This window comes from Lissotriton vulgaris, chromosome 3_1 (assembly GCF_964263255.1).
Source record: "Lissotriton vulgaris chromosome 3_1, aLisVul1.2, whole genome shotgun sequence".
NCBI lineage: Eukaryota > Metazoa > Chordata > Amphibia > Caudata > Salamandridae > Lissotriton > Lissotriton vulgaris.
The window spans coordinates 538,230,159-538,254,695 of record NC_141689.1 but is presented as its reverse complement, the minus strand read 5'-3'; the positions used below and the strand labels follow the sequence as shown (position 1 = coordinate 538,254,695).

The 24,537-nt window shown below is 47.9% G+C and overlaps 1 protein-coding gene across 1 annotated transcript in view; it reads left to right on the top strand.

The window, feature by feature from the left end:
• Window positions 1–24,537, top strand: part of TMEM171 (transmembrane protein 171) — a 130,106-nt gene that overhangs the window by 84,592 nt on the left and 20,977 nt on the right. Inside the window, exon 4 of the mRNA XM_086960796.1 lies at window positions 16,193–16,328. Within this exon, the coding sequence (XP_086816922.1) occupies window positions 16,193–16,328 (136 nt within the window). The remainder of the gene's footprint in view (window positions 1–16,192; window positions 16,329–24,537) is intronic.

The following is a 24,537-nucleotide window of genomic DNA, read 5'->3' as shown; positions in this document are numbered from 1 at the left end:
CAGCATCCGGAGAGGAGGGCAGGTCGTCGGGGGACAACTTCTCTTTCTGAAGCCTGTAGAGTGTAGAAGAGACCTGTATGAGCTTCCCTTCAAGCCAGAAAATAAGGCGAAAAGGATGGCCCCAAGCATAAGAAATGTTCTGTGAGCGCAGATGAATTGTGATTGAAAATCCTTCTTCTGGAGTGTGCTAGCTGCCAAATCCTGAAAGAGCTGCGGAATATGGTCCCTGAAGTGGAGCGGTTGAGAGGCACGTGCCGCTCTGAGAATCTCCTCCTTCACTGTGTAGTTATGAGCGCATATCAAGATATCAGCAGGAGGGCGATTCGACTGACGGGGAGCCAAACCAATGGCATCGATCTATCTTAACAGTGGAATCCGAGGAAGAGCCCAAGATCCTGCGGAAGAGGTTCTGCACATAGCCCACAAGATCCTTGCCCTCTGCCCTCTTATGGACCGCTCGGATGCGAATATTGTTCTGTCGGGAACGATTCTCCAAGTCCTCTGTATGCGTTTGGAGGTCCAGCTGTTGTTCCCTCAGTCTCAGGACCTCTTGTTGAAGCGTAGCGATCTCCTCATCCCTTGCCGTGGTGGAGTCTTCCAGGGCAGCCACACGCTCTCCCACCACATCCACATCGCGCCTGACCTCTCTCAGATCTGCCTGCAGGTCGGTCTTGACAGCTAGAATGTCCTCCCTCTGCGAGGCGAAGAGAGACTCCAGAAATTCCCGGGAAACATTGCTGTCAGGGCAGCCCTCCACCAGCACCGAACCAGCGCCCGATGCATCCCCCGCAGCTTTCAATAGGAGGTCTCGCACCGACCTGTCCTTCCTACTTTTGGAGGCGGCCATCGCTGGCCCTGCAAACAGTACTTGCTATGGGCAAACGCACCTAATACCAATAGAAGCAGGAAGAAGACCCGGCTGTGCCCCTGCCACAACAGCTACCGTGATGCCCTCACACCATCCACAGTGACCCCAGCCGACAAGCGCCTCTTCAACACCCAGAGTGACTCGCGCACTTGAGGCGTAGCTCAGGGCAAAAAGTCTGAGGTTCTGCTTTGCCAAGGAAAAATGGCACTCCAACGATGAACCTGGCCCTCCACAGCACTGCCAAGCAGACCATGCGCCAGTCTCAGGAAGTCAACAGGGGCCAAATTACCACACAAGGGGTGCCAGCCACCGCCCCCGCCAGATCCACAGGAACCCCCCTGCCAGACGCACCATGGACCGGAATCTGCCAAGGATGAAGGCCTCCTCGGGTCTTGGAAGCGCCCCAACACGTGGCAGGCCCCAGCTAGGCCTCACTCAGGCCGCCAGAGATGGGAACAAGGAGGTGATGCTTCATGTGGACACTTGCCTGACTCCCCGAGGTCCTGGAAGGCGCCAACCACTACTGCAGGCCAAGGGTGTCACGTCTAGCAGGCCCGCGGGATCGTGCAGATTCTGCCCGGCACCGCCCCGCCTTGATCCAGGGGTGGGCGCCTCCTCACTTCCGCTTCGCACTGCGTCACCTCACAAAACAAGAGCAAGGACGCAAAAGCAGCCCGCAAGCACCCCTATGTGACAAGGTGCAGTCCGAGTCCTCTGACAGGAAGGAGAGGGCTGCACAGCCGCACCACAGCTCCAGCGTGCCTCCACAGCGCGGGCCGACTCTCCACGCACGGCGCCGAGGTTGCCCAAAGAACGCCCGGTGAGGCCCGTCGCCGGAGAACAACGCGGCCCAGGACTCGCTGCCACGCCTGCTGAGCAGGACTTTGGACCGCCACTGGTAAGTCCAAGTCCGGATGTGTAGTAGAAAATGCTTGGGGCCCGGCGGGAGCGGAGCAGAGGAATGAGACGTCCGCTCATTCCGCCATCTTGGCCACGCCCCCAGACGCACCTTTTTAAAGAACAGGACAGCACAATGCAGTAATTTTACATGTCTCCTCACAGAACCCAGGTACCTCTCCCATCATTCTCTGACTTCTCGTGCCTTGACCATGTACATCACTCCACTTGTCTTGGTTTGTGCTATTAAAATAGCATATACTTAGAATAATCTCCCTTCACAGACTTAGATCTTCAGAGTAATCTACATGCACAGGTGCAAGAATGCAAACTATTTGCTTAGTCATATATGGTGACTGATAACTATGTTACAAGCAGCGAAGCAATGTTAAATACAATAATCAAATAAAACAATCTTTTTATAAAGTAACACTACAGATCTGGATAATAATGCTAGTTATTTTAAAACTGTAAAGTATGCAGATACAGCCCTGCCTGTGGGTGTTTTTCTTAGCTTTTTCTTTTTATTTGCTTAAAGTCTTTTACCCAAACTCTGTTCTACCTGGAAGCCCTCGCTGCCTGTGCCCTTTCTTAGCTCCATCAGTTCCTATGGCCCCTGGCTGCCTGTGCCAATACTCTGGTGTAAATGTACGAAAATCCCCATCTGCTCTGCAAACAGAACACAACTGAGATGGTGAAAGGTTTCAGGCTTCCCCTTCGGTACTCTAGTCGCCCTCCAGCAGATATAGTACCTATAATACAGGAGATGGCCTGATTTGACAGAAATGGAGGCTTAGGTCTGGGGGGGGGGGGGGGGGGGAGTAGGGAATACATGTTTTATTTATTTATATGTATTTTTATATAGCGCGCACATTTATGTAAATTCTTAGGATGATTATAAACCATTACATACAATGCTAGAATGCAAACATTAACAAAAGAAGTAGGTTATACAGTAAGAATGTCCATTAGTGAAACAATCGCTTAGTACAACAACAGTAAGCCAGTGATATTTGTGAGCAGCACGCACCCGATGAAGAGGAGCCGGTATCTTTCAATGCCAAGCGGCGAGTGGAGTGAGACCGTAATACAAGCAACTATCTGTCTGAAACAACCGACTGCTTGCTACTTAAAAGGTAGTCGGTGTGAGACACTTACTTGCGGCGTGGGGAACACTGCAGTGCTGTCACGGTACGAGCCAACCAGCTGCCACGACCTCCTCCTGCCCCGTGAGCAGAGGCCCCGGCGTAGGCCTCGAGTCAAGGACTGGCGCAGGCCCTGCATTTTTATTATGCCCTTAGTTCTGCTGCACTCACTGCAGCGCCACAGGCTTCAGTGCCTGTTGAGGGACCATCAATGTGGCAGACGGGTCGTGGGTGATGGGGTAGTCGGATCACAGCAGTAATTTAGGGCACACGTCAACGCGCGGTGAGCGCAGAAACGGTCTGCGAAGCCACGCCGCCCGCTAGTGCTGAGGCCGGCCGGCCGGAACTGTGATAGTTCCCTGCACAACTTAAAAGTACAGGTCGGTCAGTTACCCTATCCGCCTGCACCCTCTGACCGCTGGGGTGTTAAACCTTCCGCCCGCCATAGCATACGCTCAAATTATGTTTTGCAAAGTACGGGCGATGGCGTCATTGTGCATTTAAACTTGTAGCGCAGCAAATAAATAAAAAATGCACAACCATTCAAAGTGCCCCAAAACAGCTGCCTCTTTGGTTTAATATCTGCGAAATTACCATCCTATGCACAAGGTCTGCAGGCAGCCAAAACAAACTAAAGCAGCACACACTGACCTGCACATCTACCAGCCCCTCGGAACGCTGGCCGGGTAATACCACACACTCAGCAAAGCGCGGAGTCTCGCAAGTTAACTCTGTCTGCGTCGAGTCCCCGGCCGCCACTTCTGCCCGACCTCACTTCCTTCCTGTAAAGGACGTAAGGTCGTGATTTCCCCAAATGGCGCTGGTGCCACAGCTAACTTAGCGACGGAGAGGGCAGACCCCGCTGTTTCAATTATGCAGGCAGAGGCACTGCTTTCTGGCAGATTGTAACATTGTAGCCCTGTCAGACTCTCGCCTCTCCTGCTGGCAAGTCTGCGGAGAGCTGAGCAGTAGCCGGGGCACATAGGTGTTAGAGACGCCGGCGTGCGCGCTAGCACCCTGGCGTTACATTGCCAGTTTCAGCTGGTGCTATCAGCAGAGTGCAGTCAGTGGCATTAAAATGCGTGACAATGCATTTCAGTGCGGTGATATGGAACACCACACTGAAATGCGTTGGAGTCACGTCTGATGCGTGATACTTGTTATGACTGTAATAAAAGTGTAGACAACTTATGTACCAATCAGGTGCCTCGGGTTTATCATGAAGATCCTCGGTTGTATTGTCAACCATTTAGCTCCACTTGTAGCAATTATTTTCGGTTACACTTTTGCTTCTTTGGCGATTGCCGTTTTTTAACATCGTTAACCACAACATACACCTCAAAACTCAGCCACACAATTGGTGTAGTCGGAACAGTATTCAAATGGAGCAAGTCATACCTCTTAAACAGAATTCAATGCATAAAAATTGTAAATTCTCTCTCCATCACACTTTTGTCTCCCAAGGCTCCATCCTCTCTTGCCCCCATTTCTCTTTATTATCTATGTAGAACTACTGGGTAACCTATTGATAAAACAGGGAATATCCTGTCGCCAGTATGGTGATGACTGTGTTCTATATGAAACGACTTTTCACAATTGGCCTTCAGATAGTTACTTGAAGTACCTTGAAGGAGGCACAGTGCAGGCCTCCTGCCAATAAGTTAAAAATGAAACCCCCAGGAGAGAACTCTTCTCTTCTAGTAAACACTAGAGATGAACTTTCACCAACAGTTCATACCTGGCTCCTCCCAAAGCAACCCTTGAGGCTTCAGCGCATATGCTCCACCTGTATCAGTGCTCTCTCTTGTCGAATACTAGGTCACTTCCTTTACTTTCATATCGGTGTGATTTTGAGTTGTCCCCTTCTGATCTTGCTGGCATGTACAGATGTCAAGTAGTTAACCATCCTGTAGCCTAGCCTTATTTCCCCACTAGCACCACTATTTCTCCTTTTCTCTTCACTTCTATGCAGTTAAAACTACAGTTTTCATGTATATGCAATTGCTCAAATCAATTAACTTTTGATTTATTTCCGTCCTTGTTTATTTTCCAATGTTTTTTTTTTTTTTTTAAATTTTTGAACCCTTTATTGCATAATAATCCGTAAAACAAATACGGGCCTACAACCATCCGGCCGGCCTCGACACATATTGATGCAAGTAGCAAGCAAAATGATAACTCGGTAGTATCTGAGCATGAAATAGCAATCAATCTGGGTTACACTGAACATCTGCGCACTACCGAGCAACAGGATGAGTGAAGGTTAAATTTTAAAGTTTTTATATATTCCAAAATATAAACAATAAGAAGGATCAGAGTTCCAACAGTCCACCAATGTCATGAGAGGGCAGGTCAAACAAAAGGAAATCCAAAGACCAAAATACGCAATCAGGCTAGCGGCATGAGAATAGTACGACAGGATAGTAAAATCAGGATATGCTACATGCCAGTCGCCACCCCCCACGCACCGAGCCACCCCACTGACCCAAGAAGAAAGGAGGAGAAAGAGAAGGAAAACCAAAAAGAAGAAAAAAGAGGCCCATAGAAACTGAAGAGGACAAAATAAAAACCCCACCCCCCTACCCCCACCCTACACGCATGCAGAGGCTACGGCCTACCCCCCCCTAGCAGTGTGTCTGTCGCCCCAAAAAGAGTACCCGAAATATAGATAAAGGAACGAGAAGAAGGAAGAAAAGAAAGTCATCACATAAGACCGGAGGAGGGCCATATACGTAAATTCAAACAATCAGCATGTAAGACCTCGGCCGCCCACCCCCCGGATCCCCGAACCAAAAGAGACAATAGGCGGCTCCGCCGTCCACCCCCCGCAGTCCCAACATCTCACGCTACCACGGTCTTTGATAGGGGGAGCTCAACCCTGGCCCCTGCGATCAGGAGTATCAACGCAGTCCAGCTGTACCGTAGCCATCTTGAGCGGGACAAACAAACGAAGCGACCCCAGCAGAGCATGACGCCGTTCAACAAAGTCTGTCCAGTCCAATGCCATGCGTGCGAGAGTGATGTAGAGGGGGATAGCACACTGTAGCAGGTCACCCGGCCTGGGCATTAGCATCAGCTGCAGAGGAACGTAGGAGGTAGCTCCAACCGACCATAGAGGTGTAACCAAACATGGCGTCTGAGAACGAGACCCCATCCCCTGAGCGAGCACACAGACATCTGACCATTGCATCTCCATCACGGACAGCATGTCGGGGATATCGGAATCACATACCTCCAACACATCCGTACGTCCCGGGGTAAGTAATCCACAGGAATCGGACACGGGATGTGGCGCAGTGTCCCGCAGTTGCGAGTTTGGTCGGTCGGGCAAAGGCACCACAGGAGGAGCAACATCCAGACGGGTGTCCTAGGTCGCAGACATTATTGCGCAGAGCAGTTCGAAAATCATCCAGGGCGCTCAAAATGTCCACAATCCGCACTGGTGCCTCGGGAGGGAAGGATACTGCAGACCTCGGTCCTCGGGGCTCTGAGATTCGCAGGAGCCCACTAAACTGGTCATCCACATCACCATCGCAGAGCTGAGCGCCTCGCCGGTGCTTTGCATAGCATCCCCGGGCCGGGGGCACAAAGGGAACACAGACCATTATGCATGAGCAGGTAGAAACGCAACGTTAGCAGCTGCTGTGGCACCAATTACCGCCCGAGATAGTAAGAACTAGCCGCTGATGATCGGTGTTCAAAATGGCGCCCGCCGTTTCACAAAGCGAGACAAAGCAAACAAAACAGTATCAAGCCTGGACGGCGATACAATGTTGCGAGTTCAACAAACATGCCCCTCGCGTAGAGAAGAGAAGAGCGATGCAGATGAAAATGCAGCAGCGGGAAGACACATTTCAGTCCCTGCGCTCCGTCGGCCGGTTCAGCCCCGTCCACTGCAGCCGCCGTTGTTGTGTACGAGATCAGCCGATCTCGAAGAACAAAGAACCACCAGCGCCGGGTAGCGTCCGGGAGAAGGCAGGGACGTCCCACCGTGTCCACCGCAGGGAGCGACGAGGGAGCCACACCACACCGCTGGAATCGGGGTCACCTCCCAGACCCGAAAACGCAACTCGAGAGCAGGATTGATGCCAGGATAAGCCTCGGGACGGGAGGGAAGCGAGAAGGTCGGCGGAGCCGAAGGATCAGGCGGCCATCTCGGTCGCAGGCTAGGCTCCTCCCCTCTATTTTCCAATGTTTTAGTTCATATTAAAGATACGATGATTCCATCATTAAAAACTTCTGTGCCAACTCCCAATGCATTTCGGACCTTTACATGGTCCTTCGCTGTGGGTGTGCATGATGCGTCAGATCATTATGCGTGTTCATATGTGCCCCTGGTATGTTGGGGATCCACTATGCTCACACATACCAAAAGATTTGAGCACGTCCCACCTGTACATCCAATGGCACTTCTTGAAACTCAGATTTGTCTGCAAACATGCACGTCATAGAACACAATTCATTATCACTCCATCCCAGCATGGATATCTCTCGCAGACATCTTCGAGTATACAAGGTTGTGAAGCCGTACCATGCTGAAGATCCCACATTGACACGCTCTTCCTCGGGTAGTGTTCCTCGGATTTAAATGTCCTCCCACGCCACGTCAAAAAGGCTTTCTTAATCGCCTTCAAGAAGCTATTGAAGCAGGAATTTCCAAATAACCATGCTCGCCCAGGCTACTCCCTGCTTGTGTCGGGCCAGTCTCCAGCTTAACAGACTTATGTTCCATTCTGTCCTTCAAATTTGATTTTATCTGCATAATTACTCTGATCAAATCCCCATCTAATGTATACTTAGTTTTCCCAATGTTTAAACACTCACTGGTCCTAATATTTGCTACCTTGTGTACGTCTTGTCTGTACAACTTCAAGGCACCTGTTAGACAAATGTACACTCTGTGCACTGAGCTCAGCCACCCTAAAGTAGGATTTGAAGTTCTGTTTAAAAATCCAAATAAAATAAAGATGCACAGCATCATGTTTGGGTCAGGACGTGGTTATGCAGATTGATTATCTAGCAAGAGCTTGATTGAAGTCAGAAATAGCGTGCTGAACTTGGAGTGCCCCAGATACCTTCTGTCCTAGTTAGGAACTGTTGGACGTGGCCCTTTTTGCAGGGTCATCCCTGAACTTTTTGCCTTCCTCCTCTATTTTGTCTGACCTTTTTTTGTTGGTTTTATGACTCTGGGCACTTTACCACTGCTGATCAGTGCTAAAGTGCATTTGCTCTCCCTATTGTAAGTTGATGTATGGATTAGTGGTTCCATGATTGGCAGATTTTTTAATTTTTTTTTTTACTGATCAGACCCTAGTACAGTGCACTGCATGTGCCCAGGGCTTGTAAACCAAATGCTGCTAGTGGGCTTGCAGCACTGATTGTGCCACCCACAGAAGCAGCCTGTAAAAGTGTGTCTGAGGTCTGCCATCACAGTCTGGTACTGCCATGCTGACTGGGCAAGTGTACCCACTTGCCAGTCCCTAAACCTTCCCTTTTCTTCATATCAGACACCCCTATGGTAAGCCCAAGGGCAGGGTGCATTGTAAGTATAAGGTAGGACATGCCCTGGTGTGTGTGGCATGTCCTAATAGTGAAAAACGAAAATGGCTGTAATTGACTATTGCAAGGCTACCTGTTCTCCATAGGACAGAATGGGTAGTTAGATTATTACAATTTATAATCCTAACTGACTCTGAGAACATGGTAGAAATTCGAGTTTAGTATGCCTGAACTCAAAATGATAAAATGCATATTTTAGTGAAGTTGGTTTTAACATTCTGTGTTTGAAAATACCACTTTTAGAAAGTAGGGATTTTCTTGTCTAACCATCCAAACCTGCCTCTGCTAGGTTGTGTATTCCTTGTCTGGAGTTTGAGTGACAGGGCTGGGGGATTCCAGGAGACATGGTGAGTCTGCCCAGTGGTGAATAGAAAGCTCTAGATGGGAGGGAGAAGTTGCACCTGGGACCTGAATAGGACAGTGCCTGCCCCCCACAGTGCTGGCTCCACCCCATGTGGTGCGTCTGATGTCTATGCCCTGCACTGTGAAAGGAGAGAAGGAATCATGTCAACAAGTGCTCCAGGGCTGTGCTTTCCCTCCACAATGCTGGCTCTACCTCCTGTGGGGCGTCTAATGTTTCTGCCCTGCACTGTGAAAGGAAAGAAGGAGTCATGTAAACGGAGTACTCCAGAACTGGTTTGGACTAGGCAAAGGCCCCTCTGCCCTTGGAGGATGAGGGATTTTGGGGTATAAATATTGGGACCCTGATCCCAAGAAATTAAATCTCTTTTGGACTACAAGAAGAAACCTTTGCTGAGGAGAGGAACCTGAAGAAACTGAGGAGAGACTATCCCTAAGCTGAAGTGCTGCTTGGGAGATTGGCCTGCAGTGGTTGCCTGACTGCCAAAGAAAAGAGAAAGAACTTTGTGCGCGTTATTTTCAACTTGTGAAGGATCTCCAATGGCTTGGAACAGAGCTTGCCTCCAGCTGAAGTCTCAGGGACACAGACTTCAAAGCCCAGCTCCCCAGAGTTCTTTGGAAGTGCCTGCTGCTGTTTCGGGGCCTTCTGAGGGACTGCGTGTTGGAAAGAGCTGGAAGCGCAACTCAAGAGTAAGAAACGCGTTGCAGCCGCTGCTGTTGCAACTCCGAAGGAGGGTGTCGCCGCTGTAGCTGACTCATTGACCTGCATCGAAAGAAGCGTCTCGCAACAAAAAGGAAGTGTCGCTGTTGCAGCCGCTGTCATTGCAACTCCGAAGGAGGGTGTCGCCGCTGTAGCTGACACATTGCACCGCATCGAAAGGTGTCTCGCAATGAGTAAGAAGCGTGTCGCCATCGCTGCTGCTGCCATCTCATCGTGGATGTCGCCGCTGTAGCTGTTATATTGCACCTCATCGAGAAAAACGCCTCACATCCACAGAGAAGCGCGCCGCCGTCGGAGCTGCTGCCATCTTATCTTGGATGTCGCCGCTGTAGTTGTCACATTGTGCGGAAACCTCTCGCAACGTTGGAGAAGAGTGCCGCAGCTGAGGCTGTTGCCGTTGCATTGTTGAACAAGGGTGTCGCCACTGCAGTTGACTCATCGAACCGAGACATCTCGCATCATCGGAGAAGCGTGCCGCATCTGGAAGATCTTTACGTCTTTATTTCTTTGCACCGGAACTTCGCTACATTTCCATTGCTGCAACACTTTTGTTGTGGAAGTGTCACGAATCGCAAGGTACATTGACTTAAGTGTTGCTTTTTAAGAACTGAACAGAACTAAGCTAAAACTACCATTTTAAATACAGTATTGTGGATTGTTGTCGTTTGTGGTCTTGTATTAAGTCTTTATAAAGTACTTATTGTTAATAAACATTGTGTGGTGTCCATTTGTAGTGTTGTCACTGAGTTACTCTATGTGGTCACAAATGCTTTACACACTGCCTCTTAGATAAACCTGTCTGCTCATGCCAAGCTACCAAGGAGGTGAGCAGGGGCTATTTTAGGAGTGTTCCCCATTACCCTGACTAAGGGTCCCTATTTGTCACAAGTACCTACCTGTGCCAACTAGGAACCCCTAAATCTAACAGGAACACATTCTCCTGAAGCTTTGTATGCTTCATTCATTTTATGGAAGTAAGGTATCTCCCATTAAACATCCTGTATTGTATCTGGGAACTGGACATACAAAAACCACCAGAGACGCACTCTCTTAATTCTTGCTCTGAACTGCTGTGTATCGCATGCGTTGTAAACTGTTTCCTGTACTTACTCTTAGAATAAGTACCGAATCTGTACCATTATTTTCTTGGCTAGGTAAGGGTACTGTATACATTTTTATATAGCGCTAACCTTAGCAAAAAGCAGCGGAGCACTTTAAGTGCTCAAAGACCAATGTAACTTCAATGAGCAAGAGAAGAGGAAGCTGGTATGTGGTGGTTAATGCATTGTATTGGAGTGTTCTTTAAAGAGGCGATTGTTCAACTTGTTCCTAAATACCAGTAGTGGTGTGAAGGACTCATTGGATGAAAAGATCTTGTACCATATACTGGGTGCATATATGAAAAATGTCCACTGTCTTTGTTTTTCACTTGTTAGTCTGCAGTCTGAGTGCCCTGGCTGCAGGTGTGCTGAGAACCATCAGAGATGGTGAGCTGACCTGTAAGATAAATGGGGTGGGGTGGGGGTGTTGTTTCTTATGGCTTTGTAGGTGATGCAGCTGGTTTTCAAGATGGTGTGAGCCAGCAAGGAGAGACAATGGAGTTCAATCAGGATGGGGGTGATGTGATATTTCTTCAGGCCCTGAATGACGTGCTGCGAAATGTAGGATTTCTTTAAGGGGTGCCAGTGTAGCATTCTGGAAGGCCATGGAGTAGGGCATTACCACAATCCAGATGCAAGATTACGAGGGCTTGAATAGCCGTTATGAAGTCCCTTTCTGGAAAAAATTGTTAGATTTTCATTAGAAGAGAGAACTTGCACCAGGCAGTTTTTGTTTTAATGTTTTGGCAATATGTTGCTTGAGGGTGAGGTTAGTGTCCTGGATGAATCAAAGTAACTTTGCATTCGGAAAAAGTTGGAGTTCGAAGCAGTCCAGGTTCATGTCATTGAGCCAGGTCTGTACTGTATCTTGTTTATTGTTCGTGATGAATAACAGAAAATCTTTCTTGGTTGGTTTGAGCTTTGAGTAGGTGCTGGACGTCCAGGTCTGGATGATATGCAAGCAGTGTTTTAGGCTTTGAGCATCAGAAGCAGAAGAGACTTTCAAGTAGAGTTGTGTATCTTTGGCATATTGCTGATCCATGATACTATTCTGTTTGTGTAGTCTCTAAACAACAATCAAATGCCAATACTGATACTCATTCAATCTAATACTCAAACTTGATGACCGCACTCCCCAGTTGTTATGATCATATCATGATTTATTTCAATGTTTTTAAAAAAAATCTTCTATTTTCCTAAAAGTTTCTTAAACTATTTTTTTTTATGGATCCAAATTTGTACCAATTCAAAAAATACACCAATGTTTACACCACAGGGACACAACACTTAGATTATATACAACATTGAAAAAAACACACACACAGACTCTACACATTACATATAAGACATCATTGCACAGAACCAGAGCTATGATGGGTTTTGTACTATCGAAAAACTTTGAAATGTGACAATTTTATTTATTTTAAGAGTTTCATATAGCGCTGGCTAGACCCGGAGGTATCAGAGTACTTTACATGAGGTTACACATTGTAACAAAGTTACATCCGTTACAAGTTACATCTGTTACTAGAACATTAAATAGCATAGTAAACTAGACCAATGGAGTATAGAGAGTAAGGGGGATGAAGTAAAAGGGGTATCAAATGTAGATCAGGTCACAGCAGACCGGCCACCAAAAAGTCAGTCAAACAAGCAGGTAGGGTGCCCGTCCTCAACCACATCTAGAGCCGGATTCCCTCACAGTATCAGGTCACAATTAGGGAATGAATAGGTCCGAGGGATAGGGCAAAAAGGGTGCCTCACCATGATCTTGCAATAAGAGAGGGGTGAAGTTGACTCAAGAGGGGTCGACTAAGGGCGATGGCCAATAAGGTGGTACAAGGCACTGAACACCGGCATGAATCAGTCTGGGAGTATGTTGAGACCCTAAGATGGAGGATTCCGTTCATGGATCCCAAGTACCTCGCAACAAAATGGCGGGTTTGCGGGCAAACACAAATCTGGTAAAAAAAAAGCCATCAAGGAAACCTACCCCAGGAGCAGGACTGAATGGGGAGGGCAGTTACCGTATCTGGAATGGAGGAAGGCTGGAGGTCGTCTATCCCTCACGAGTCGTAAGAAATCCAGGGAAAGTCTGAAAGTCGCAGGCACCCAGGCAGCAGCCCCAGAAGAGAGAGGCAGCTACGGGGTCAGGAGGGCGCGTCAACGCGGAAAAGGGAAACAAACTCTGTGATAATGGCAGCAGTGTCACAGCACTCTAGAGGCAGCTCTGTTGGGGGAAACAAGACCCTTGCGTTTCGCCCATAGCCTCTGTGAGGTGCAAGCAGGACGCCAGGCAGCTACGGCACAGGTCCGGAATGCAGGGGACGGCAGGTGTGACAATCTCCAGCCATATCCCAAAATGGCCACCAAGGCAGCCCAGCTGGGCATCGGCAGCAATGTACAGGATTAGCAACCGGCAGACCCTCGGAGTCCACCGGACGGCGCAAGAGGAAAGGGGAACCAGCAGGTAGACCAGAGACCATGCCCAGGCACAGAGGGTAGCTGACGGCTGAGGGAGAGATCCAAAGCCAGTCTCCTTTATAGCTACGTAGGCAGCTCCTCTGGGCATCAGCCATGTTGCCAGGGCTCCACTGTCGGTAGATAATTAAGTTCTTCAGAGGAGGTTGAGGTCAGCAAAAAATTCAATAGAGGGAAATTGCAAGATTCAGAGGGAAACATTCCATGGAACCCCCGGTTAAAAAAAAAAGTCAGTGGGGATGAAATCCCGGGGAAAACGTAGAGAAGGCAGTCCCTAGCTGGGGAGCTCCCGGCCGGAGCTCCTCACCGGTCAGCCATCTTGAAGTTTACTGCGATATTTTTTTGGTTTTGGTTTTTTATTGCATAGAACCAGAGCTATGATGTGTGGGTCCGGCCACCTTTTATATTGAAGACTGTTCTACTTCTATTGGATGCTTCTTTGATGGTGTTGGTTTAGTACTCTGCTTTGGCTAATGTGATAAGTTGTCTGCATATTGAGCGAAGGGACTTCAGAATCAAGAAATCCTCAGGCGTTCTATTTTTCTCACTTTTCCTGTCTGCTGATGCGTTTTTCAGTGAGGTCTTTATAGTACCAGGGTGCTGAAGGCTTTTTGATTGCACTGGCCATCCTGTGGGTATTCACATAGCTTTCCAAACAATTGTTTGAAGTTGTTTAGAATAGTGGTGAGATGAATTCAGGCATTTGGTTGTTTGTGGAGAACTCTTGAAGGATCTGAAGGTTGGTCCATTTTGTGTTGACCTTGATTGGCTGATAAGATGCTATGCATGGAGATAGGGATGCCAAACTGGTCAGCCCAGTTCAGGGGTTGGGTGGTGTGTACTGGATTTCTGGTGAGGTTGAGAAGACAAGGTCAAGAATGTGACCTTAGGGGTGTGTTTGTAGTGTAACGTGCTGTACCATATTGAGTGTATCAATGAGGTTGAAGGGGTTGTCTCTTGTGTTTTTTTTTTTTACGTTTCTGTTGTCTGAAATCAACTAAGAAAGTGGTGTGGCCACAAAGGATAGATGAGGTGGACTGTCATTCACTACACTGGCAAGCGGGAACACTGGTCAATGTGGGGATGATTCACCTGACTGCATTCTACACAACCCTACAACCAGCACTTCTAACACCCCATTCAAACACACATTGACAGAAACACACCATACCCACAGATATTCTTCTTCCAGAAGTACAATATAAGGTGATCAGTTCTCCATAAGTTTGTAATAACACGCGAGTCAACACACATCCCCTCAATGCACTCAAATATATATTTTTAAAAAAGCGATATATGTGCCTCTCTCCTTCGCTCGCAAACAAACAGATCATCCACACTCCTCAATCCATAAACCTAGCGTCACCAATCCCCCTGACACATTACCATAATCAGAGATGCAGGTACAGACAGAAGCTTTAACATCGACTGGCTTGTAGAAGTGTGCAACCTTTCTATATTGTTTAATTTGGGCTGAGCGGATGTGAAATTGGTTGCACTTCTGCCAGTTTCCACTGATTAGGCATCCCTCTGCGCCTTATTTTGCAAAAAAAGCCGGAATCTCTGCTTAACAAACACACACAATCCTTGTTCCGTACAATGAGACCTGCATGGAACAAGGAGTTCTCATGTTGCCCAACATTTTAAGGGGCTGGTTAAAGTAATTACCGTAATGGTGATTGCATTTAGTTAATTATTGTCTTTTCATGCCCCCGACAGATTATCAAACCAAATTCTCCAGAAGGGGAGCCGGTATACGGTGCTTGCCTCTTACAGCACCAGCCGGTGCTGCGCGCAGGCTTCCATTTTAAGGAAGTTGCTTTAAAAGAGCGCCGGCAGAGGTCCGAGCAATGTATTACCTTAATACAAATATCATTATGATCATACATTGCTTGGCTGCTCACACTCCACCTAAAAGTAATTAATTGTTTTCTGCTTTCTCTTTTTTCTGCCCCTGGAGCAACCATGATTCTGCTTTGAGAGCGAGAAAAGGATGAATTTCGCGAATTTGCAAATTCGCTTAATTATTTTGTTCACTTCGGTTTGATTAGCTTCCAAAGACCCTTCCTACCTGTGAGTGTATGTGCACACACAAAATGTGCATGAGCTTATTCACAAATATTTATATATTAATGGCGATAGGCACGAAAAACATTACTCATCTCTAGTTCCTTGGGCATATGATCTATATAGTTATTTAATCGAATTCATTATCAATAGAAAGTTTTGCTTTTAGACCACCATGAAGGGTTTCCACAGATCTTGACAAGTTTTGCTTCTTGCAGGGGTGCAGCGAGTGACCTAAAGGTCGAGTTTGTTTTAAAGCTTCTCATGAATCATGTCTCCAAAGAGAAGGTGATAGGATAGGGGTCTTTGTTAACCTCCATTATAGGAACTGAAACGAGGAGTAAGAGCATCTCTCTCAAGCAAACACTGGATTTGAAAATCCGAAATATCTCAAAAGGTAACCACAATGCGGCCTGAGATACGAGGGAATGGGCTATAAAGAAGGGGATAGGTTTGCCGCAGACCAGTTCCACCTTGGTGATGTGATGGTGTTGTGGTGACTACCTTAAATCTTATTTAAGTACAAGATTATGGTTGAGCTAATCTACGCCCTAGAGTAATATAACAGAAGGGCCAATGAAATCCTTTTAGTGTTTGCCTGAGTTTAGCTCTCATCATTCTTTCTTTACAATGTCAGTCACAGAGCTAATACTTTACATTTGGGGATCAGGCTTTTTGAAGTGTTTGCGTTTTCATTGAGAACGTATCCAGCAGGGATATGTGTATGTCTAGGTATAATATGTGCATGTATTGTGATATTTTGCTGCATGATGAATAGCATTGTACATTCTATTTAGGTAAGTGGAAAACTACTGGGTTAAAAAAATCTGAAATAAAAAAATATATATCAGTTTTGTGTTCCATATAGCAATGCAATTGGTCCAAAGTATAGATGTTAGTATTATCTATTCTAGAAATAACCAGAGGTTAAGCACCTGTTGCGTACGGCGCACCCAGCAAATATTGGCCATTGATACTTTTAATTTTTCTCCAGGTGATGCTGTCTTGGTATTCCCGCCGCCACCTCCACCATATTTTGCTGATCCACACTCGCCAGGGAGGAACAATCCGAGCTTCCGCTTGCAAAATGGTGAAAACCCTCCCTCTTACAGCAGTATTTTTGATGGCAGGTAAGACAAAGTTCGGCTGGTTAAGGTGTAAAGAGATGGAAACTCGTTGTGGAGCTTTTAGGGCTCTTCTTAAATGTTTTTATTTGCATTTTTTCAAGTTTTATATAGTGCAAACTTGGCCCAAGAGCCTTAGAGCTCTTTATATGGGCATCAGTTTTCATTACTCCTGGTCAAATACAATTTTTTTTAAAGCACATGGAGATTAAGTGATTTGCTCAGGGTGGAGTCCAAGCTGGGGCATGATGTACAAAAATTCCCTTTGCAAAAATAGTCACAAACTGTGCACCAGCTTTTTGTAAATTGTAAGGAATCTTGCAAGCCAACCTATGTAGTAAAAGGTCATTTCACACAATTCTGACTCGTAATATTTTGTAATCGAGCTACCTCGTCAATTATCATGAGGTAAGGCATAAATTGCAGCTCACTATAGTTGGATGCCATCACAGAAATGCGGGATAGTAGCCTGCAGGGTTCAGCACACCATTATGCCTATGATTGCATTTTAAATAAAAAATGTTTTTTTTATGCTGACCTTTTTACTGAAAGGCAACAGGAATGCATTGAAACTTATTTTGTTGTTTGAGTGTTGGCAGTGATAACTTGGACCATTGCCTTATCCTCCCTAAAACATTTTTCTTAAACATTCCAAAAGGGGATGGGCCCCAAGTGGACCCTTTCCCATTGCCCCATTCAGTTAACACCTCCTTTGAGGTATAAATGTAACATTCTGCAGCTGGATTTCAGCCGCAAAACATTGATATATACCTTAATCAGTCGCCATTTGAAAAAACATCTCTTTCAAATAGCGTTTTGTTTTGTGTTTCTAAACTCATTTTGTGATTTGATAAGTTTCCTAATCCAAAAAGAGTTTTGTACATAACAAAAAGCCATTTTGCTGTCTTAAACCCCGTGATTTTTGAGAATTGCAGGCTGTGTGGCTGTAAAATGGCTTTGGACATCAGACCTCTGCTACTCAGTTCCAAAACCAGCACTCTGGCTGTTAGGTCACATCTCCACCCATTCATGGTTTTTTCATATTTCTATTATAAGTAGTGTTGGAAAATGGCCTTCTTTGAAGGTTCACCAGAAACTGTTTGCCTTCTTCCTCTTCTTTTTCTGACCTTGTTTTTGATGGCTTTAGGACTCTGAGCACTTTACCACTGCTAACCACTGCTAAAGTGCATGTGCTGTCTCTTCTAAACATGGTAACATTGGCTCACACCTAATTGGCATAATTAATGTATCTGTATGTCCCTAGTAGAGTGCAATACCTGTGCCCAGAGCCTGTAAATTAAATACTACTAGGGGGGCTGCAGCACTGACTGTGTCACCCACACTAGTAGGTCTTTAAACCCGTCTCAGGCCTGCCACTGCCGTTTTGCTGCCATATCTACTTGGCATCTAAAATCCCTTGCTAGGCCTTAAACTCCCCTTTTATTACACAAGTCACCCCTAAGAAATGAATTAGATAGCTCATAAGGCAGGGTGCTGTGTAAGTTAAAGTAGGACATGCACTGTTAGGTTTTGCATGCCCTGGTAGTGAAAAGCACCCCAATTCATGTTTTACTAGTCTGAGGCTTACTCCTCTCATAGGTTAACATTGAGAATTCCTTCTTACACTTTTAAGCATTAATTTCTGATTGAGAAGGCATAGCTCTTTCATGTTTTATATCATTGGAATTATAATGATAAATTCCCTTTGCTGGTAAAGTTGAATTTAACATCACTATTCTATTCCAGAAATTTTAGAAAGCTGGTATTTCTCTGCTCTTGAACTAGAGCCTGTGCCTGCAGCCTGTCTCCACTACATGTCTGGGGTGGGTGACAGCTTGACTTTGTGCATTTTGTCTAGACAGCCACACACAAAGGAAGGCTAGGTTTGAGTGCCCATCTGCATCATGATGACTCATCTTGGGCAGGATGGAGGGAGGAGCTGACGCAACTCAACAGGGAGTGTCCTGTCCTCACAAAAAGGGTTGATTACCCCCTTGTAGTGAGTCTGGAGCCAGGGCTAGGAAGAAAGGACATATATGCACTTCAAAGACCCTTCTTTGAAGTCACCCCCACTTCAATGGCACAACTGGGTACAAGTACTGGGTCTCTGACTCCACCAAATCTGACACTTCTGGACCTGTAAAGAAACTGTCAGGAACGGCTGCTGTGTTGCTACAGGGCTGGCTCTCTGCTGGACTGCTGCTCTGGAAGAACTGCTTTTCTGTTGTGCTGCCCTGTCGCTTGCTTTCCTCTGCCCTGCTGAGGAAGAACTGGAATCTACTTGAACCCAGGATCTCTAAGGGCTTGTTGGCTTGCCTCTTGTTTTTGAGACTCTGGGATATCATACTCTCACCACCTGCTCCTGTGGCTGGTCCATTCGAATAGGACTACAACAAGACAAAATATCCACAGGTCTATCTCAGCTACTAATGAATTAGAAGCATGCCATGCAAATGAAGACCTCTAGTTTGACCAGAAAAAGGCCTTTTTTAAAGGAGGGAATCCCATCACTCACTGAAGTGACATGCTTCATCATCTGGGATCTCCTCTTGGTTGCAAAACCTAGTACAACCAAGGGCTACAACCCCTCACTGTGAGGGAGGAGCTCAGGGATGTTTTGAAAGGAAAAGTTGGATTACCTAAAATCCATCAGATGTAAAGAATTACATTTGTAAAGATGATGGGCGCAGTGCAAAATGAGTGCACAGTGATGCGATAGTTAAAATGGACTACCCTGAGAAAATGTTTTTATTCAATATCTACTGATCTTCAAATTAAAAACCGTGCAGATGCAGTTCTGAAATAACTGCATATGTCCAAAAGCATGGTCAAAACCATACGAATTGGACCCAGGAGTTTGCTCTAGTCGAACTGACGCTTCTCCTGTCTGCATGTAGCAGAACCAACTCCTCTTCGCTGTTACAGGATCAGAATTGGTAAATCACACTCAGAACTAGCACATAATAATAATAATAATAATAATAAGGGTATTTATAGAGCGCTGAGTTACGCGCAACGGCGTGTCCCCGCGCTAGGATGAGAGAGGCAGAAGCTGAGAGTTTAGCTGGAGAGCAAGCGGTCTAACTGACAAACAGGTAAGTTTTTAATTTCGCACGGAACCTAATTTCTACTGGTTCCAGGCGTAACGCCATCGGAAGTAACATAGCCTTAAAGACCGTCACATCGGAACAGTGCATTGCCGCTGCTGCAGTGTGGTAAGGTCGAAGAATCCTCTAGATTACATGGGGGAAACTGGGCGCATCATCTATGACTCCAACGCCCCTCGTTGTCTTCAGAACCAGCGTATTGCCACTCCTGTGTGAAGAAAACTGACGCATCACCTCTGCTACAGGATCGACATACTCATCTCTCAGCTGCATCCTGCATCTCGCTGTTGTGACAAGGATCAAGGTACCTTGTTCAGCGGGCCTTGCGTGGCTTCTGTATCTAGTCTGCACTCCATGGATCTCGGTCTGAACATTTAACTTTGACCCAGACTACCGTGACCAGATAGCCCCCATAGGTACTTACTGCTTCTAAGACCCTATTTTTACATTTTAATTTTGGATTTTTGTCATTTAGGTCTTCTTTTCATTTATAAAAATCTTTTTCTAAACTAGTGTGGAGTCCTTTTGTGATGTTTTCACTGTGTTATTGTTTGAAGTGGTGTACAAATACTTTACATATGCCTCTTAAGCTAGGCCTGCTTGCTCTTTGCCAAGCTACCAGAGGGTGGGCACAGGTTAATTTATGGTGTGCATCTGACCCCTCTTTTCTAGGATTGTGGTTCCTTTTTGGGCAGGGTGCATAACTCTGCCAACCAGAAACCCAATTTCTAACCAGTCAAAAATGTTGTCTTTTGGAGGACATCGTGTACATCTGTCTAGGTCATGCAATGAATAGCCTTTAAACACTAATACTCACCTGCGTGAACTGTGAACCACTTCAGATCACTGAAACCGATCACAGCACATGTACTCTTATCAAACAAGATTTAAGCAAGTTGAAAGATTTGAAACAATAATGTACCAATTTTACCAAACAAGTTTTTTGGAATATTACTTTTGCAAAAACATGTGCTTCTAGCCCAATATGACACTGAATGTTTAAACCCAAATCCGTCCTGTTTAAACACAAATCTGTCAACAAATGTTCAATTTATAATAAATGCATTTTTCTCAATTTCTCTCCAACATCATGATAGCTCAGTGGGCTTAGCGACTGCCCAGAACCCTGCCTGTCGCAGGTTAGAATATCAATTAGGCTGGCTTAGCCTTTCTTTGCATCAAGCCAGGTACTCTAGTCTGTGGAGACAATTCAGTGTGTTGCGCGCTTTTAATATGTTTGGTTGTTACTTGCATCATACCACCATGGTAACATGTCCGGCAAGTGTGCCTTCCATTGAAAGAAGATGCTCTTTGTGGTAAAGATTCGAAATAAAACCATTTCAGAGTTTCCTGTTAAAATGATGTCCCAGTGTAGTGCTAATGAAGACCTCACACTATTTAGAAAACTCTAACTGACATGGCCTCCCAGTAGGACTATGCATGGACATCTTCAGGATTTTGGGGGCCCTGGGCCAAACTTGTTCTGGGAGAACCTGTTTGAACATCTTTGAATTTGTAATCCAATTTCAGCTGTTTCATGCCCTCTTTGGCCAGGTCACTGACTGGTGCATCACAGGGACATTGGTCCAAATACTAAATGTGTTTACATCTAATGCTCAGGGATAATTACCTACATTTTCATTATTGTAACACAGCAGCAGCCCACTAACATTACTGCAAATAATCTCTGCAACACACTCCCCATTATCATAGGTGAGGTCCTATTTTGATCTAATGTAAACTTTGTTTTATAGACTTTGCATGAAACATACCAATTTTTCTGCAAGTAATAGATTCTCACACATCACCCACATTAAAAACAAATGAAAGGAAAACTGTATCTACCTTTTTAATAATTATTAAATGCCATCAGGGCACGACTCTGCAGAACAGACCAGGCTCTATCCGGGGCCCCCTGAAAGGCTGGGGCCCGGGGCAAAGCCCACTCTGCCCATGCCTTAAAAATCTCTGGTAAGCAGAAAACAGTGGTCACAAGAAACTAGTTTCATTAGTGAATACAAATATAAGCAAGTAATAGTAGATCTTGCGCGGTTTAGGCAGAAACGAAGAAAATGTAGATTAACACCTAGACTGAATTAGGCTTATCAATATCACAGCACATATTATATAGAAATATATACAAGCCCACAGAACATGGATTACTGCTTTACTCACTTTAGCCAAAGTGAATAGAGTTTATTAGACTTAACAATGTTTCATATAGAGAAATATATTTGCAGTTGTGTATTTACACTATGTACATTTCATTATTTTAAAGCGATCTCGTGAACCCCTGTGTGGTGACAATAACCGAACAGTGCAATACATATAGATCTCATAGAGGACGAAAAGCAATGGTTATTGTCATTTAAAAAGGAGGAGCCCTCGCAAAGATTAATACAGTCAGGTCTTCATTGGCAATGTAATAGTTTGCTGGGGCCATCTCTTTGAGGTAGTCTACAACATTTTGACCCTCTCATGGTACGGGGTCTCTTCTGGACAGGAATTCTGGAGACTAAGGTGGACAGATTTTAGTAACCGTAAGGAAACAAAATTAAGTCTGTGGGCTTATAATAGTGGGCAGAAAATTGCTTACCGAGCAACTACGTAGGGCGGTGGGTGTGGTGGTGGCAGTGGGTGTGGAGGCGGTGGGTGTGGAGGCGGTGGAGGATGTGGTGGCGGTGGAGGATGTGGTGGCGGTGGAGGATGTGGTGGCGGTGGAGGATGTGGTGGAGGATGTGGTGGCGGTGGAGGATGTGGTGGCGGTGGTGGATGTGGTGGCGGTGGTGGTGGTGGGTGTGGTGGTGGTATTGGTGGTGGATGTGGTGTTGGGTGTGGTGGTGGTGGATGTGGTGGTGGTGGGTGTGGTGGTGGTAGTTGTGGAGGGTGTGGTGGTGGTAGTTGTGGATGTGGTGGTGGTGGATTTGGTGGTGGTGGGTGTGGTGGTGGTGGTGGTGGTGGTGGATGTGGTGGTGGCGGTGGTGGTGGTGGATGTGGTGGTGGTGGTGGATGTTGTGGCGGTGGATGTGGTGGTGGTGGATGTGGTGGTGGGTGTGGTGGTGGTGGTGGATGTGGTGGCGGATGTTGTGGTGGTGGATGTGGTGGTGGATGTTGTGGTGGTGGAGGATGTTGTGGTGGTGGATGTTGTGGCGGTGGATGTTGTGGCGGTGGATGTCGTGGCGGTGGATGTTGTGGCGGTGGATGTTGTGGCGGTGGATGTTGTGGCGGTGGATGTCGTGGCGGTGGATGTTGTGGCGGTGGATGTTGTGGCGGTGGATGTTGTGGCGGTGGATGTTGTGGCGGTGGATGTTGTGGCGGTGGATGTTGTGGCGGTGGATTTTGTGGCGGTGGATGTTGTGGCGGTGGATGTTGTGGCGGCGGCGGTGGATGTGGTGGTGGCGGTGGATGTGGTGGTGGCGGTGGATGTGGCGGTGGATGTGGTGGTGGCGGTGGATGTGGTGGTGGCGGTGGATGTGGTGGTGGCGGTGGATGTGGTGGTGGCGGTGGATGTGGTGGTGGCGGTGGATGTGGTGGTGGCGGTGGATGTGGTGGTGGCGGTGGGTGTGGTGGTGGCGGTTGGTGTGGTGGTGGCGGTGGATGTGGTGGTGGCGGTGGATGTGGTGGTGGCGGTGGATGTGGCGGTGGGTGTGGTGGTGGCGGTGGGTGTGGTGGTGGCAGCGGCTGTGGTGGTGCCGGTGGGTGTGGTGGTGGCGGTGGATGTGGTGGTGGCGGTGGATGTGGTGGTGGCGGTGGATGTGGTGGTGGCGGTGGGTGTGGTGGTGGCGGTGGATGTGGTGGTGGCGGTGGATGTGGTGGTGGCGGTGGATGTGGTGGTGGCGGTGGATGTGGTGGTGGCGGTGGTGTGGTGGTGGCGGTTGGTGTGTGGTGGCGGTGGATGTGGTGGTGGCGGTGGATGTGGTGGTGGCGGTGGATGTGGCGGTGGGTGTGGTGGTGGCGGTGGGTGTGGTGGTGGCAGCGGCTGTGGTGGTGGCAGCGGCTGTGGTGGTGCCGGTGGGTGTGGTGGTGGCGGTGGATGTGGTGGTGGCGGTGGATGTGGTGGTGGCGGTGGATGTGGTGGTGGCGGTGGGTGTGGTGGTGGCGGTGGATGTGGTGGTGGCGGTGGATGTGGTGGTGGCGGTGGATGTGGTGGTGGCGGTGGATGTGGTGGTGGCGGTGGGTGTGGTGGTGGCGGTTGGTGTGGTGGTGGCGGTGGATGTGTTGGTGGCGGTGGATGTGGTGGTGGCGGTGGATGTGGCGGTGGGGTGTGGTGGTGGCGGTGGGTGTGGTGGTGGCAGCGGCTGTGGTGGTGCCGGTGGGTGTGGTGGTGGCGGTGGATGTGGTGGTGGCGGTGGATGTGGTGGTGGCGGTGGATGTGGTGGTGGCGGTGGATGTGGTGGTGGCGGTGGTGTGGTGGTGGCGGTGGGTGTGGTGGTGGCGGTGGGTGTGGTGGTGGCGGTGGGTGTGGTGGTGGCGGTGGGTGGGGTGGGTGGCGGTGGGTGTGGTGGTGGCGGTTGGTGTGGTGGTGGCGGTTGGTGTGGTGGTGGCGGTTGGTGTGGTGGTGGCGGTGGGTGTGGTGGTGGCGGTGGGTGTGGTAGTGGCGGTGGGTGTGGTGGTGGCGGTGGGTGTGGTGGTGGGTGTGGTGGTGGCGGGTGTGGTGGTGGTGGTGGGTGTGGTGGTGGGTGTGGAGGCGGTGGGTGTGGAGGCGGTGGGTGTGGAGGCGGTGGGTGTGGAGGCGGTGGGTGTGATGGCGGTGGGTGTGGTGGCGGTGGGTGTGGTGGCGGTGGAGGATGTGGTGGCGGTGGAGGATGTGGTGACGGTGGGGGATGTGGTGGAGGATGTGGTGGCAGTGGAGGATGTGGTGGCAGTGGAGGATGTGGTGGCGGTGGAGGATGTGGTGGCGGTGGGGGATGTGGTGGCGGTGGGGGATGTGGTGGCAGTGGGGGATGTGGTGGATGTGGAGGATGTGGTGGCGGTGGAGGATGTGGTGGTGGCGGTGGTGGTGGTGGTGGGTGTGATGGTGGTGGTGGTGGGTGTGGTGGTGGTAGTTGTGGATGTGGTGGTGGTGGATGTGGTGGTGGTGGATGTGTTGGTGGGTGTGGTGGTGGTGG